This window comes from Cetorhinus maximus, chromosome 11 (genome assembly GCF_964194155.1).
Source record: "Cetorhinus maximus chromosome 11, sCetMax3.hap1.1, whole genome shotgun sequence".
Taxonomy (NCBI): Eukaryota; Metazoa; Chordata; class Chondrichthyes; order Lamniformes; family Cetorhinidae; genus Cetorhinus; species Cetorhinus maximus.
The window spans coordinates 80769330-80784478 of record NC_135889.1 but is presented as its reverse complement, the minus strand read 5'-3'; the positions used below and the strand labels follow the sequence as shown (position 1 = coordinate 80784478).

Here is a 15149-nt window from a genome sequence, read left to right as displayed (position 1 = left end):
ATAAAGCTTGGGTCATGTGAAAGGAGGTGACAACGGCAGTAAGTTTCACCTTAATAATGCCAAGAACCTCATCACAGTGCCATAAGAAGTTTAGTCATCTCATAAAATCAGCAAGGTAAGTGAGTTGTCAGCTGAGTAACAGGGAAGCACACTGAAGCACGAAGGGATATAGGTATTCCCTATTTCAGTATTCATACAATGCTTTTACTAGAATCACAAAACACAATGGTCATGAAATTGGATTCCATAGCTGCACTGGTGTAAGTGTTACCGAAGCCCCTTTGGTATAAAGTGGCATGGGCCACTTCCAACACATTCCATGTGGCATCCCATGTTGGGCCCGGTGTTTGCACAGGAGTGCCGGACATGCAGCCGTAGCATGAAGACAGGTCTAGTAGTTGATGCAAGTTGCTGGAACTTTGACCATGCAGGTCACTGAATGCCAGTGCTAGTCACTCACAGCTGAATGGAACCCCTTCCACTAGTGTTAACAGAGGGCCAGACATCCAACTTGCAGGCTACGTGCTTTTGACTTACGTCTACCTAGCAAAATGGGTGGAATACTGTAGCTTGTTTTTTGGAGGTTTCCTTGGTGAGCTTATGCATTCATTCAACACAGATAGTGGATATTGTCACTATGATCTGTAAGAGGTAAGGGGACAGTGACTGCAGTTTCTCTGGGTCTGTAACATGACTACAAATGGGACAGGTACCACAGAGAGGGGAAGCTCTATGAAGAGGGAGGAGGAGGGCTCTCCGCAAAATGCCCTAGTAACCATGGGTTTGTCAAGAGCATTTCTCATATCTCCATCTGAGCCAAGACCAATACTTGACATGACTCAGGTTCACCAAGTAGGTGGTTAGAGAACTTTGGCATTTCCTTCAGCACGACCTGGAATCTCTTAGCCAGGGCAACGTCACAATGTGTGATTGGATCTTTCAAGGCAGGAGTGGGTGACAAATCCAAAATCTCCTAGTAAGCCATCTCTCAATGCATTTGGGAGGTGACAGAGGCTCTTTATACCAAGAGAGATGTTTGTATCAAGTACTCTCTAAGCAGGGAGAAGTAGGGTAAGCTGGTATGTGGAGCCACCAGGAATATCGTGGAGCAGACCGTCAGCAAACTGAAGCAATCCTTCCAATGCCTATACCACGCTGCAGCGTGTCTCCAAGTTCACAGTAGCCTTCTGCACTCTCCACAACATCAGCATCATGAAGGAATAGCAGTTTCCACCAGGAATCTGGAAGCTATCTGAGGAAGAGGAGCAGCTAGGGGGAGGCAAGGAGGGGGCATGGCGAACAGCTTTGCTCCAGAAAGGCTGCCTGAGAGTGGCTTCTCAACTCTGTTTTCTATGGGACAACTTCCATTTACCACTATGGCTCCAATATTCCCCACCTCACCATCTATTTGGGTTGCCCAGCATCCCCATGGCCAGGATCCTACAATAAAATCCACCAGCAATAATCTTTTCAAAAAGGTATCCACTTATCAAACAGAAATGAACTATTCACCCTTGTGCCTTCCCATAGTGCCTGTTTTGTTGGTTCCTTTGTCTGTTCAAGTTCTCCTGCCCAAGTGGCTGTAGCATGGCTGGTGGAACAATGCTGACTTTCACTGGGGGAGACTGCAGTCGGCCTTGAAGGACATCCTGGATCAGCACTTGGCCTTGGGGGCCTGACTTTGGACTGCATAATTTTGGTATGGCTGGCAGAAGTCTGGGCTGGCTGGCTGAGCGGCACCAGCAAGGGCACCAATGAAGTATCAGTGGTGGGAGCATGAATGCTGTCATCCTGAGAGAGGTCAGCAAGGTTGTGCTCTATGGTGCCAGCGGCACTCCTGACCAATCGTGGTAATCTATTGGAGAACAGATTGCTGGACTGCTGTGAGAGCTTGTAGGCCCCCTGAGCATGAAAGCACAAACAGCCTCCATTTCAGCAAGTATGAATTTCAAGACCTCCGTCTCAGTTTCACTGTAACACTGAGATGTTGGGTGACTTACGCCTGAGCCACAGTGGAATCTGAGCCAGCAGCTACCAGATGCTGCATCATGGCTGGGTCTGCAAATGCTGCCCTGGAGTTTACCATAATTTCCAAATTGGAAGGTATGGGCTCCAAGCTCTGTGCAATGCCCTCTGTCATATTGGAACCTAACTCCTCCATGCTTCTTGACGGTGACAAGTGGCTGCCTGGCAGACCTGCCAATGCACCTAGTATCTGTGCGCATTATCAGCGCTCTCCTGTATGCAACCTCGGAGTCTGCATCTGAGATCTCTACAGCAGAACTCGTCTGCAGCCTCGCAGTCCACAGAACTGGCACACAACATATCCTTTCTCCCTGGCCTGGCTGAGGGATGCTCATGCCCGGTGACACATCACATGCAGATTTAGACTCTATACTAGCTTCTAAAGTTCATGCAGTGCCAATATCTGAGCTGCGTCTGCAATTGTTAGATCAAGTGTTGGTGCTGGTGCTCTCCCTCTTCCCCCAGGTACTGCTGTGGCTAGACAGGTGGTAGTTTTTGGGTAACTGTGAACAGAAAATCAGAAGGGGAAGGTTGCGGTGATGAAGATGAGGTGGGTAGGACACCAAGACGTACCACATCCATCATGCCAGACAGCAGGATGGGAGTGAGGTGAGCGTTGAGAAAGGACATAATCCTCTCAGCAAGATCAGATGCTTCAGGCTATGTAGCAATCAGCACCATGATGTGCAGAACCATCTCCTTCATTGGGCTCAGGGGATGAAGGTGAGTTGGCCTCACCAGTTCGACTTTGGCCTCTTATAGTGTGGGTAACCTTGTCCTGCACAAGAGAGGGCAGAATGTCAGTGATTCTAGGTGAGTGATGGGATTATGGGTGCATTGAGTAATGAGAGAGGTTGATGGTCTAGTGGGTACGGGATGTCCTTAGAAGATGTATTCACTAACCTTGAACACCTGCATAAGGTCATTAAACTTCTTCTAACATCACTACCAGATCCTTGGAACCAACCTCTGGGAGATCACCTCCCTGGCTACCTGCTTCCATCCTCTCTGTTCTTGAGGACCTCCTAGCCCTCCGCAGAAATATGGACCTCTCCTCTTGTCGACCACCATAACTAAAGCCTCCAGCTCTACATCTGTAAACCACAGAGCCCTCTCTCTGCCCTGGTGTTCCATTTCCCATCTTGCCAGTTGAAGCATTGATAGTCATCAACAGCCTCCTTTCGTTCAGTTCAGACTGGCTTCTCAACTCTGTTTTCTCTTAAAGAGGGACAGGCTCCCTTTAGGTGCTGGAGGTTTGCTGGAATACGAATAGCCTCACATGCTGTTAGGCTTCCTGTTGAGAGCGCATTCATCCTGCAGTGTAAGTCGTATTGGGCTGCATGCTGAAATCATTCAAATTGGAAGGCAGCACAAACTTTATATGATCCCTTCCTCAATGTGAACAGGAGCGGGAAGATCATGAATCATGACCCCTGTGCCTGAAAACGGGTGCTAACAATTGCATGAGAGTTAAAATGACAACAGTCCTATTATTATGACATCCACATCATTTGCATGTGAAACTTATTCACAATGGTAATTCAAATGTTTATTTGGTAATTTCATTCCCTTTCTTCCCTTCTCTCCTGAAATTATTTACTTCTGCTGGGCCATGGTTCTATGGCAAATAGTTAAGTGGACTCGCCCATTTGGACCACGTATACAGTTCAGGTTCTGAGATTAATTACATTATAAATTATCTTGTTATTACATGGAACTGTGGGCTTTGTGCTCTAGTTATTTGGAATCTAACACTGCTCCACGTAATTTCTCTTCTGCCTCACAAACATAGTGATATAGGAAGTTTCAAGCAATCTCCCATATTTTCAAATCTCATTGGGTTGGTTGCACTCACATTTAAAAGCAACACCAAACTTTGTTTTTTTAAGATAGTCAAAATGTTCATGAAGACAAAATACATTATTTGCAACATATCTTAGACTTAAATCCAAGTGGCAATTCCTCTGTGTTGCGAAGTAAAATATACACTACAAGCACCAATCTTTTAAATTAGTGATTGATACATTTGAAATTAGTTCCCACTCCTTGGGAACAGCTATAATCTGGTGACCGTGGTCTTCCATCAACATACAACTGCATGGTCCAATGTAATTTCAAGAATATTCATAAATGGCATTAAATTAAATAACCAGTTTTTGCTGTTATACATTTAATCTTGTAAAATAAATTTCTATAAATTAAATTGGCTAATGCATACTTACAGCTCTTGAATCAACAGCCGCATACATGATCTCCGTCCATCCTTTGAATGTTGCCTAAACAAATAACAAAAAAAGGCATCATTACTTAATCTAAAACTATAAAATTTTAGCAAGAAAAACAGTTTCCTTAATGGCACATTAGAATTTCTAATGTTTCCATTAAAATTAAAAACAATCTGCTCTTGCAACCCTCAAAGCACTTGTCACATGTCCTGCTGACCACATAGTAAAACAACTACTATGAAAATAAGTTGTTTCTCCAATGCTAATCTTAGTTTAGATTATTTTTGCTCATACTTCTAAACTGCTGGATTATCAAGTAATTGGAATGCATCAATACTTCTTGCCCTGTTCATGCTGAAACATGCTGGAATCAGAAAAGAGCAACTTAATGCACATAGGTCACACTGTAATGTTTTCTATTCACATTTGCACTACCAAGCTGTGTCAATTCTTAATAAGGAGATATCATTAAATGTAGATCAAAATGTTGATAATTCAAATCTATAGCTATCCAAAATTCTTTGAGTTTCTGATAATTTAGCTAATTAAAGTAAAAACATGTGCACAATCCTCTTCACCAGTTCAGGTTTTGTGGTCGTAATGACAGCAAAAATGTTGCTGTTCGCCATCAGTACTCCTCTGAAACGGACAGCAACTTCTGCATGTGCTCAATTAAATGCAGAAGCCCAGAAGCTGTTGTCAGGAATTCCATGCTTCTCCAGAGGGTGTGCTTCTGAGGTCGCCTCAAAACTAAACAATTGGAAATCTATGAATTCACAAGACCTTCCACTCTTACACTCTTAGTCTTGCAGCAGCTTATGTAAAGCCCATCTTATACAATTATAAAGTTATATTTCTTAGATTGACTGCCTTATCTCTGCACAAATATTCAGGAACCATCCAGACATCCTCAGGGAACTAAAAAGTGCAGCATGCCAAGTCACTTGATGATTAGCCATACTACTAAATTCTTCGCAGTTCTCTAAGTCATTCGCCCTAAGGTTAAGATCCTAAGGACTCAGAGCAATCTAACATTATTACTTTGATCTAATCAGCAAATGCTGCCACCAAATAACAGTTTTGGAAAAACTAGAGCAAGATAACAGCAATATAGACACTCAAACTAAAATCAGGTATTATCTTCAGGTTCATCATGGCACTATGTGGGAAGAGGTCACACAGATAATCATTGTGTCATAATTCATATTTCTGTCTCTGAAAGGTCAAACTGACATACAGTATCTTTGGTTCATTTGAATGGATAGCTGGTAAATGCAAAATAAAATTACTTGCTCAATAAACGCCACTGTAGTTGTCTTTTCCTGAATGCATCACAATGTAAATGCATTGTCTATTAGATATTTATCAATAATATATAAACATATATAATTACCATTATGATATAGCTGCGGGAATCTTGCCTGCCAGAAGCACATTCCAGAAATCTGGTGCAACGTGTACCAAAATTGCTAATATGTGCTGCTGGAGGGCAAAGTTCTTCATTGGGATTGTAAAGTCAGACAATTACCTGGAATATATGCAACATTCATAATTAAAAAGCAACAAATGTAAGAATCCATCTTCCATGAATCCATAATACAAATTTTGGATCTTCGTTAGGCTCAGAACCATTAAGGACTTCCCTCAGTGGAGATGCATTACCCACAATCAGGTTACCTTTACTCTTTTTTATTCTTTCACAGGGCATGGGCATTGCAGGCTAAGCCAGCATTTTTGTAGCCCATCCCTAATTGTCCTTTTACTGCCCAATATCAATAAATAAGTTACCACAACCCATGGATTTATCATCTAAATTGGTCACGATAATCCTACACATGTCCCCATGTGCGTTTCTTCAATCTTACAGAAGCCAGGTTGATATACACTCATGAACCGAGCTAATTGTAATCCAAAAGTTAATTTACTTTACATATAGTGTAAGAATGAACAGAATAATGTGTACAGCGAAATGTTAACCTGTTTTGTAATGCTCCTCATAACACAGTAATAAAGTACACAATATTATCCCCACTAGTGTGTTAAACATGTTTCTCTATTAATTTTCTGAAGTTATTTGGGAAGAAAAAGGGAAATTTACCTGCTGGGTTAGCTACTATTCCAGGCTTTTCCAGGAAATATGCACACAGCAAACACCCACAAAAGGCAATATGATAATGACTAGATAATCTGCTTTTTTTTTTGTGATGTTAATTGAAGGATAGATATTGGCCAAGAAGCCAGGGATAACTCCCCTGCTTGTCTTCTAAATAGGGCCATGGGATCTTTTACATCCACCCGAGCAGGTGGATGTGTCTTCGGTTTAATGCCTCCTTTGAAAGATGGCATCGCCAACAGTGCAGCACTCCTTTAGTACTGAACTGAAATGTAAGAATTGACTTTTATGCCCAAGTCCTGGAGTGGGATTTGGGCTCAGAGTCTTGTGACTCAAGAGGCAAGATTGCTACCAACTGAACCATGGCTGACTTTGGGTTCTCTAAAGATCTCTCAAGAATTTTCCATAATTCGCCTTTCAATAGTACATCAGTTTTGGGAACTTCATGGGCAGGATTTTACGTCCCACGGGCGGGCGCATACCTGACCCGATCGGGCATAAAATAGTGCACAATGACGTTGGGCGAGCGATACTTCGAGTGGCGGGCACGCATGAGAGTTGGCAGCGCACCCACCAACAATTAAAAGACCTATTAAGGCCCTTGATCAATTAAGTGAAAGCTATTTCTCACTGCCTGTCGAAGCTTATGGTTGGCAGGCGGGTGAATCAGCCAGGCGGCCTTTTGATTTTTTAGCAAACGTCATCCACAGGCAGGATGAGGTTTCCACAATTAAATAAAATATAAATATAAATTTTTGGGCAGAATTATGTTATTGTGAGTTAGTCCCACGTCGGGACATTTTTTTCTGATTTTAAAAGTCTTTATTTTTGATTTTAAAATTGTTCAGCTCCATGAGGCAGCTCCCTGCCTTCAGGGAGCTTTCAATGTGCACTCCCCTGCGCGTGCACAGACTTTTGTGCCTGCACTCCTCCTGCCCCATCTCGGCAGCGCTGAACCTTTCAGTGCGCCTTTCACGCTGACTGGCCATTAATTGGCCAGCCAGCATGAAATCGTGGTTGGGGGCCATTTAGGATGATGCACTGCAGTGAATAAATGATGCCACATCACCACCACTCCCCCTCACCCCTCCCTCCACAACCCAGCGCCCCCACTTCCCTTGCCTCCATAAACATTATTTTGATTTGGCTATGTCTTGCAACTTTTCCTTTGGCAAGGATGTGCACATCTCTTCCAAAGGCAATATTCTGTAATATGCAGCATAGTATATTTATTCTGACAAGATACTCAGCTTTACTGTGCGGCATCACCAATGGTCCCAATGCTAAAAATTGTTTTGGATCAATGGCCCAGTGAATTATTCTTCTGCTTTGCAAATGTGAATCATTGCAGGCTCTTTACTGTGGAATCTAGATGTTCTACAAATTATCATCAGTCATGTTTTGAACAGGTATTTAATGTCTCTTTGGAGGCTACTTCACACTTTTTCATTCTTTTGAACAATTGGGGAAACCCTGATTCATTTAAATTTTGATCATGTTCAGCACTCTCCAAAACCATTATCTATTTTGCCAGTTATTATTTACTACCTGCACATTGATAAGAAGCTGGGTACTGTATACAGCAACAGTAGGAATGGAATTGTTATTTTGTTGATTTGTACTCAGTAAATGTAGCATGCCATGGCAAAATTGTCCCTCTACAGATGGTGCAACTTTTCACAGTTGAGCTTGGTGTCAATAATGGATGGACAGGGCATCTACAGCTTCTTAGATCCACGGAGCCATTATGGCACATAAAGAGGACATTTGACTCCTCGAGTCCGTACAGCTTTCTGTAGAGCAATCCAGGCACTGCCCCTCCTCTTCCTTCAGGTGCCATGCCCTAAGAGGGCATTGGTTTGGTCCATGACTATGCTTGGCAAAGTACTGCAGTGGTTTATTGTTGTCTTCTGAAGTACAGCTAACCAGGAAACTCCTGTTCTTACCACCTGCCATTAAGTATTGAAAGGTTTTACAGACTAATAAGCAACCTGTTCGGCCACGTTATGAAAGCACCTTCTGTGGCCATCATGTTCTGAGGTGGGACTTGAAACTAGAACTTTTGACCCAGAGGTAGGGGCGCTACCACTGCATCACAAGACTTCCTCCATTGCCCTGCTCTATTAAAATAGTCCTGCAAGTTTATTTCCCTGTCATCCAATTTCCCTTTGAAATAACTGATTGTCTCTGCACCCACTCACAGCATTGTGATCTCAGAATTGTTTTAGCTCCTAGAATCAATCATGCAATCATTGAGCACCATTCTGATGGAATTCTCAGTGGATGTGAAAAAGGCCATTCCACTTAAGTATGTTAATAGATGTTAGTAGGCAGTAACAGAGGACGTTGTTCGGATCAGCTAGTCGTTGAGTCAGATCTGTATCCCCTGTTCCTTGGGAACAGTTTTTCTCTGTCCACCTTATCTAAATCCGAATATTGCTGAAAAAAGAGACATATCTAAGCTTTTCGTCTTCCACTCATCAGAAACACTCGCAAGGGGGAAAACAACAATTTGTACTGTATGTGAAGAGAGTGCTTGATTGGCAAGTGGCGTTGCCATGGAGAGCGCACCATTGATGGTGACTGACAAACAAAATAAGTGACAGCCATCCGTTGACTCATTCCTCAGGGCAATGCTTTGACCAAACAGGATCAAGCTGCCTGATTTAAATTTCAAACAATGCTTGGCAGTTAACTGAGTCACTATCAATGGTGCATTCCCCATGGCAACACCACTTGCCAACCAATCAACACTCTCTTCACATATGGTGTAAATTCTTATTTTCCCCCTTATATTGGTATTCTTGTGAGTATCCTGATGAGTGCAAGACCAAAAGCTTAGACATGTCTCTTTCAGCAATACTCAATTTCTGTACCACCAAACGATTATTTATCTTAGTGTTTAATTCACCGCCAACTCTCTTCCAGAAATGCCTATCTTGAAGAAGTACTGCTCTTCTCTCTGACAGGATTTCGTCCGTCTCTTTCACCCTGTTCACCTTCATTGTTTTCCATTTTCCTCCTGGTGTTTGACAATGTGTTTTCGAAAACTCACTTTCTTTCGCAGAGTGCTGACCCTTGTTCTGCTATTAACACATTCTGCTTTCTTACCTTCATGCCACCATCAGCACCTTCTTTAGCCCTTACCACGACCATTAACAATCCCTTTGTCTTTTTGTCCATGACATCTTTGTCAATCTCTCCTTAGTCCCCACCTATCGCTGGCCTTCTATCCAGCTTCACCTGCTCCACCCCCTTAAACAGTACAAATGTCAACACATTTCTACTTCTATTTAGCTCTGAAGAAGGGTCACATAGACTCGAAACGTTACCCCTGTTTCTCTCTCCACCCATGCTATCAGACCTGCTGAGTTTTTCCAGCATTTTCTGTTTTTATTTCAGAGTTCCAGCATCTGCAGTATTTTGCTTTTATCTTAGCAACTATTTATCTAAACCTGTCATAATCTTGTATACTTCTATCAAATCTCCCTTCAATTTCCTTTACTCTGATGAAAACAACTCCAGCTTCACCAACCCAACCTTGTAGCTAAAATCTCTCATCTCTGGAATCATTCTGGTAAATCTTCTCTGCATCCTCTCAAGGACCCTCACATCCTTCCTAAAACATTGTGATCACAAGTGGACCCATTACTCTAGTTGTGGTCCAACCAGAGTTTATTAAGGTTCAGCATAACTTCTCTGCTTTTATACTCCATACCTCTATTTATGAAGCTCAAGATTCCATAAGCTTTTCTAAGTACTATCTCAATGTGTCCTGTACCTTCAAAGGCCCACGCATATGAACCTTGATGTCCCTCTGACTCTGCACACTCATTAGAACTGTTAAGTCTATTTTGCATCTCCCTATCTTTTCTGCCAAAATGCATTGCCTTATGCCTCTCGGTTTTAAATTCCACCTGCCACTTGCATGTTCATTCTGCTAGCCTGTGTCCTGTTACAGTCAATCGATGTCATCCTCATGTCCAAATTTGACATCATCAGCAAATTTTGAAAATTTTACTCTGTATTCCAATATCCAACTTCAACGATGCATTGGCGTACTGCATCCTTGCTGATCTGAACAATGTCCTCTGTTACTGCCTAGTAACATCCATTAACATAGTTGAGTGGAATGGCCTTTTTCATTTCCACTGAGAATTCCATTGGAATGGTGCTCAATGATTGCATGACTGATTCTAGGAGCCACAACAGTTCTGAGATCACAATGTTGTTAAGATTCATCTGCCTATGCAATGTGTCACGTGGTGATGGTGGTAGCAGTGCATCAAATAGTAAAAAGTCCCATAAAACCATCTCCTGCAGCCTTGAAACTCATCCTTGTGGTTGCCTTCTGTTGTTGTTTCTTCTCCTTCAAAGTATCCACCATTGACAGATTTGATCTGATATCCATGCTGTAGCATTCACTGACAGAATTGTCCTTTAGGAAATGATTCCTGTTCGACTCATCATTGGAACTCTATTCACTCCCTCTGATCTTTTAAGATCAGCTTGAAATGTAAGAAATTAATGCAGCATGGGAATTAAATAATCCTTCAGTAAATTTGCAAAGTCTATGTTAATTGTTGTTTAATAGGCAAAAACTGCAGTTTGTATGTGCCTTTGAAATATTTACTCCTGGAAGATGTTATGAAAATGACAAAATGAGTAATGGTCCATTAATATTAATGCACAAAATCCACAACCACTTAATGCACACTTATGACTTGTGCTAGCATAACATGCAAGAGAAACCTTTTGTGGTGATGACTAAGATACTGGGAGAATGTTTTCTCTGCATGCTAGAGGTCATGAAATCACCACCACCTTCTCAAGGGCAACTAGGGATGGGCAATAAAATGCTGGCCCAGCCAGTGAAGCCCACATCCTGTGAATGAACAAAAAAGATTCTTGGGGTGCTTGACAGGGTAGATGCTGAGGAGTTGTTTTCCCTTTTGGGAGAGTCTAGGACCAGAGGGCAGAATTCCAGTGTAAGGGGTTGCACATTTAAGACAGAGATGAGGAGGAATTTCTTCTCTCAGAGGGTAGCCAGTCTGTGGAATTATTTACCACAGAGGGCTGTAGAGGCTGGGTCATTAAGTATATTCAAGGCTGAGATAGACAGATTTTTAATCAGTTAGGGAATCAAGGGTTATGGAGAAAAGGCAGGAAAGTGGAATTGAGGATTATCAGATCAGCCATGATCTCATTGAATGGCAGAGCAGACTCGATCGGCTGAATGGCCTATTTCTTATGGTTTTATATAATATTCATAATATTGCGTTGTATGCAAGGAGCATTTATAAATAGTGCTTTTAAAAAGTTAGGTATTTACTTGCAATTATCAATGAGATAGGCGTGCTTGTTACCTTAGTCTGTCTATCTTTGTCTGCTCCCCTCCAAGGTGTGACAGCCGGCCACTCTGCACTGCAAACGTGGGGGCCACACTCAGTTCACACCTCCAGGCTTATATTTCACATTAATGCATGGATCCATGGACAGTCTCTCACAGACTTCAATTTGCTCCAATACTCAGCAAAGGGAACCTGACGTGGCCAAACTTGAAGAAGGTGAGGTGGGGGATGGGGGAAAAACAAAATTTAAAGAGAGCAAAAGCCCATGAGAAGCAGAGGCATTCTTTTGAAATGCCTCTGAGTGAGCCCACCATCTCAGATACTGGTGCCAGGAGGGCAGAAGAGAGGGAGAAGTGACCACATCTAGCACCTTCAGCTGTTGTTGAACCATTGTGCTAGCTAACACCCCTTGACATTTAATGGCATTACCATCACTGAATTTCCCCCACTATCAACATCCTGGGGAGGTTACCATTGACCAGAAACTGAACTGGACTAGCAATATAAATACTGGCTACAACAGCAGGTCAAAGGCTAGGAATCCCGCGGCAAGTTGCCATGGACCTCCTGTTTCCTACTGCATTTCCTTGCCTCACACCAACTTTCTTCAGATTTTTGGCTTTCAGACACCCAAGAACAGTTGCCTCTCTAGCTACAGCAGCCCCAGGAGGAGGAGAGGGAGCAACAGCTCAGCAGTGATGAAGAGGCTCTGCCACTTGATTTGACACTCGCAACCATTAGCTCAGATACTGGCACTGCACATACCTTAGAGGCTAGTATAGAGTTGAAATCCACAGATGGCGAGTCCCCAGGTGTGAGTGGGCTGCAGCCCAGCCAGGGGAAAGGATGGTTCTTGTGCCAGCTCCCTGGAGGGCGAGATCTCAGATGAATTATACTGCAGAGGACTCAGATGAGGACCTGATGGTACTGCATACAGGAGTGCATTGATGGGTATGGGCACGAAGATGCTGGATGCATTGGTTGGCCTGCAGACAGCCTCTTAACACTGTCACAGAGCAAGGAGAAATCCAGCTCCAAATTAGCAGAGGGCATCACACAGAGCTTTCCCCCTTCGCAACCGTTGCTCCATCTTCCTGTCGTCCTGGAGACGCGAGGCACTGCAACTGCAGCCCCCATATCTGTTGAAGCCTCTGTGTGGGCAGGTCATCAGGTCCTCTGCCCTCCCTTTGAGGATGCAGTAACATTCCTGGCCAGATAAATTACTCGCCACAAGACATCCAAAAACACTTCAGAGTATATTCAGGCACTTGGAAGTAATAGGAATTCTTAAAAATCAGCTTACTTGCAAGTTGGATACCTGGCCCCTTAATAATGTGAATGCTAGGACCCTCTTGCAGCTAAATGCTTGTTCTTTGGTGAGTGACGTGCATATTCATTGAATGGATCTTCGTGGTCCGAATTTGGAAATAGGCATCACAGCAGCCGGCTGGGCTGTGTGACGTAATTTGCACCAGTTCAGCACCCTCCACAATATGGGGCACCAAACTGGAAGTGGCTGTGGGCACAGGTCTCACCTGCAGAAGGGCATTTAGCTTCTATAGCACCACCTCCAGTGGCACTACAGGTCTGAATTTTGTACCTACTATCTTTTACAATCATGTAATAGAGAAAGGTAAGGAAGGTTAAGAGGGAAGAATAAACAAATGTAAATCTTCAGCATCCATTTTAAACGTATCATGAGAGATAATAGCAAATAATTGTTACTTTGTAGAGAGACATACAAGTATCAGCTTGGCTCATTTTCATCTCTATGTTACAAGGTTGCAACACATAATCTAGACAAATGCTTCACTGCAGTACTTATGTAGTGCTGCATTGTCAGAGGTGTTATCTTTTAGATGAAATGTTACATTGGGCTCTCATTTACCTGTTCAAATGGACACAAAGAATCCCATGCTAGTCAGCTGATCTTCCAGTATCCTAGTCAGCATTCATCCCTTAACCAAAACTACAAAAATTACCTGACCATTTATTTTTACTGTTTGTGGGCCCTTGCCATGTAAGGCTGGCTGTTTTACTTCTCTACAAAACAACACTGACAACACTTTTAAGAAAAATAATTAATTAGCCACAAAATGCTTTAAGATGCCTGAGGTTGTGAAAGGTGCTATATAAATGTAACTGGAAGTGGCTGTGGATACAGGTCTCACCTGCAGAAGGGCATTCAGCTTCTACAGCACCACCTCCAGTGGCACTACAAGTCCGAATTTTGAAAATGAATTGTTCATTTCATCTCAAAGCAAGTTTGGTAAGAGTATTACAAATGTAATGTTTGTGAAATCTGCACATGAGTACCAATGAGATTATAACAGCCATGTCTTATATTGGACAGTCTTTTCCTTGGTCAGTATAGTAAACAAAGTGTGTTCTCCCACCCTCCTCTATCAGGGATCTCAGTTTTCCACCCGTTGACCATTCTGACACACTTAACTGATAAGTGTGGGGAATTGAGCTAGACAAACTGAGTGATTTCCCACACTTCCTTTATTTGCATCCTCAGCCCACAGTAAGACTAGGGGGAGAATTTTTCCTATGGGGGGGAATGTGGGGAGCCGATCGCTACCTGTGGTCAGCTGCACGCTGCCATTTTACACAGGCGTAAGGCCCGCCCAGCATAACGCGTGGCCGGTAGCGCTCAGCATGGAGTTGCCTCAGGGAGATTAAATGGATAATAAAACTTTTTAAAAATAAAGTAAAAAATTATTTAAACATACATGTCCCCTCATGTGACAGTATCACATGAGCTGGGACATGTTTGTGAAATTTGCAAAATTTATTTAATTATTTTATAAAACTTTCAGGAAACCTCATCCCGCATGTAGATGAGGTTTCCTGAAAAACGCGAAGGCCGCTTGGGCTCTTCGCCTGCCCGCCAACCTTAAGGCTGGACGGGTAGCGCTGTCAATAAGTTAAATTACTTTTTTAATGGCCTTAATAGGCTGCTGACAATTCAGTGGGTGCGCAGCCACCTCCGGCGTGCACCTGCCGAACGAAATATCGAAATGACGTGCAAGGACGTCAGGATGCACACCCGATGTCACTGCACATAATTTTACGAGTCGGTGTGTTGGGCCCGCCCCACACGCTGACGGCAATAGTCTCCCCTAGGAAAGCGATTTAAAAAAAAATTTGCTTAAGGGATGTGGGCGTTGCTGGCTAGGCCAGTATTTATTGCCCGCCCCGAGTTGCCCTTTAGAAAGTGGTGGTGAGCTGCCTTCTTGAACCACTACAGTCTATATGGTGTAGGTACATCCACAGTGCTGTTAGGGAGGGAGTTCCAAGATTTTAACCCACAGACAGTGAAGAAACGGTGATATATTTCCAAGTCAGGATGGTGAATGGCTTGGAGGGGAACATCCAGGTGGTGGTGTTCCCATCTATCTGCTGCCCTTGTCCTTTTAAATGGTAGGTGGT

General features: G+C 43.1%; 1 protein-coding gene across 2 annotated transcripts in view; it reads right to left on the bottom strand.

Moving 5' to 3' along the window:
- Nucleotides 1-15149, bottom strand: part of scn1laa (sodium channel, voltage-gated, type I-like, alpha) — a 246724-nt gene that overhangs the window by 36698 nt on the left and 194877 nt on the right. For both annotated transcript variants that reach the window (XM_078552303.1, XM_078552304.1), the window contains one exon: nucleotides 4248-4301. In XM_078552303.1, coding sequence (XP_078408429.1) covers nucleotides 4248-4301 — 54 coding nt within the window. The remainder of the gene's footprint in view (nucleotides 1-4247; nucleotides 4302-15149) is intronic.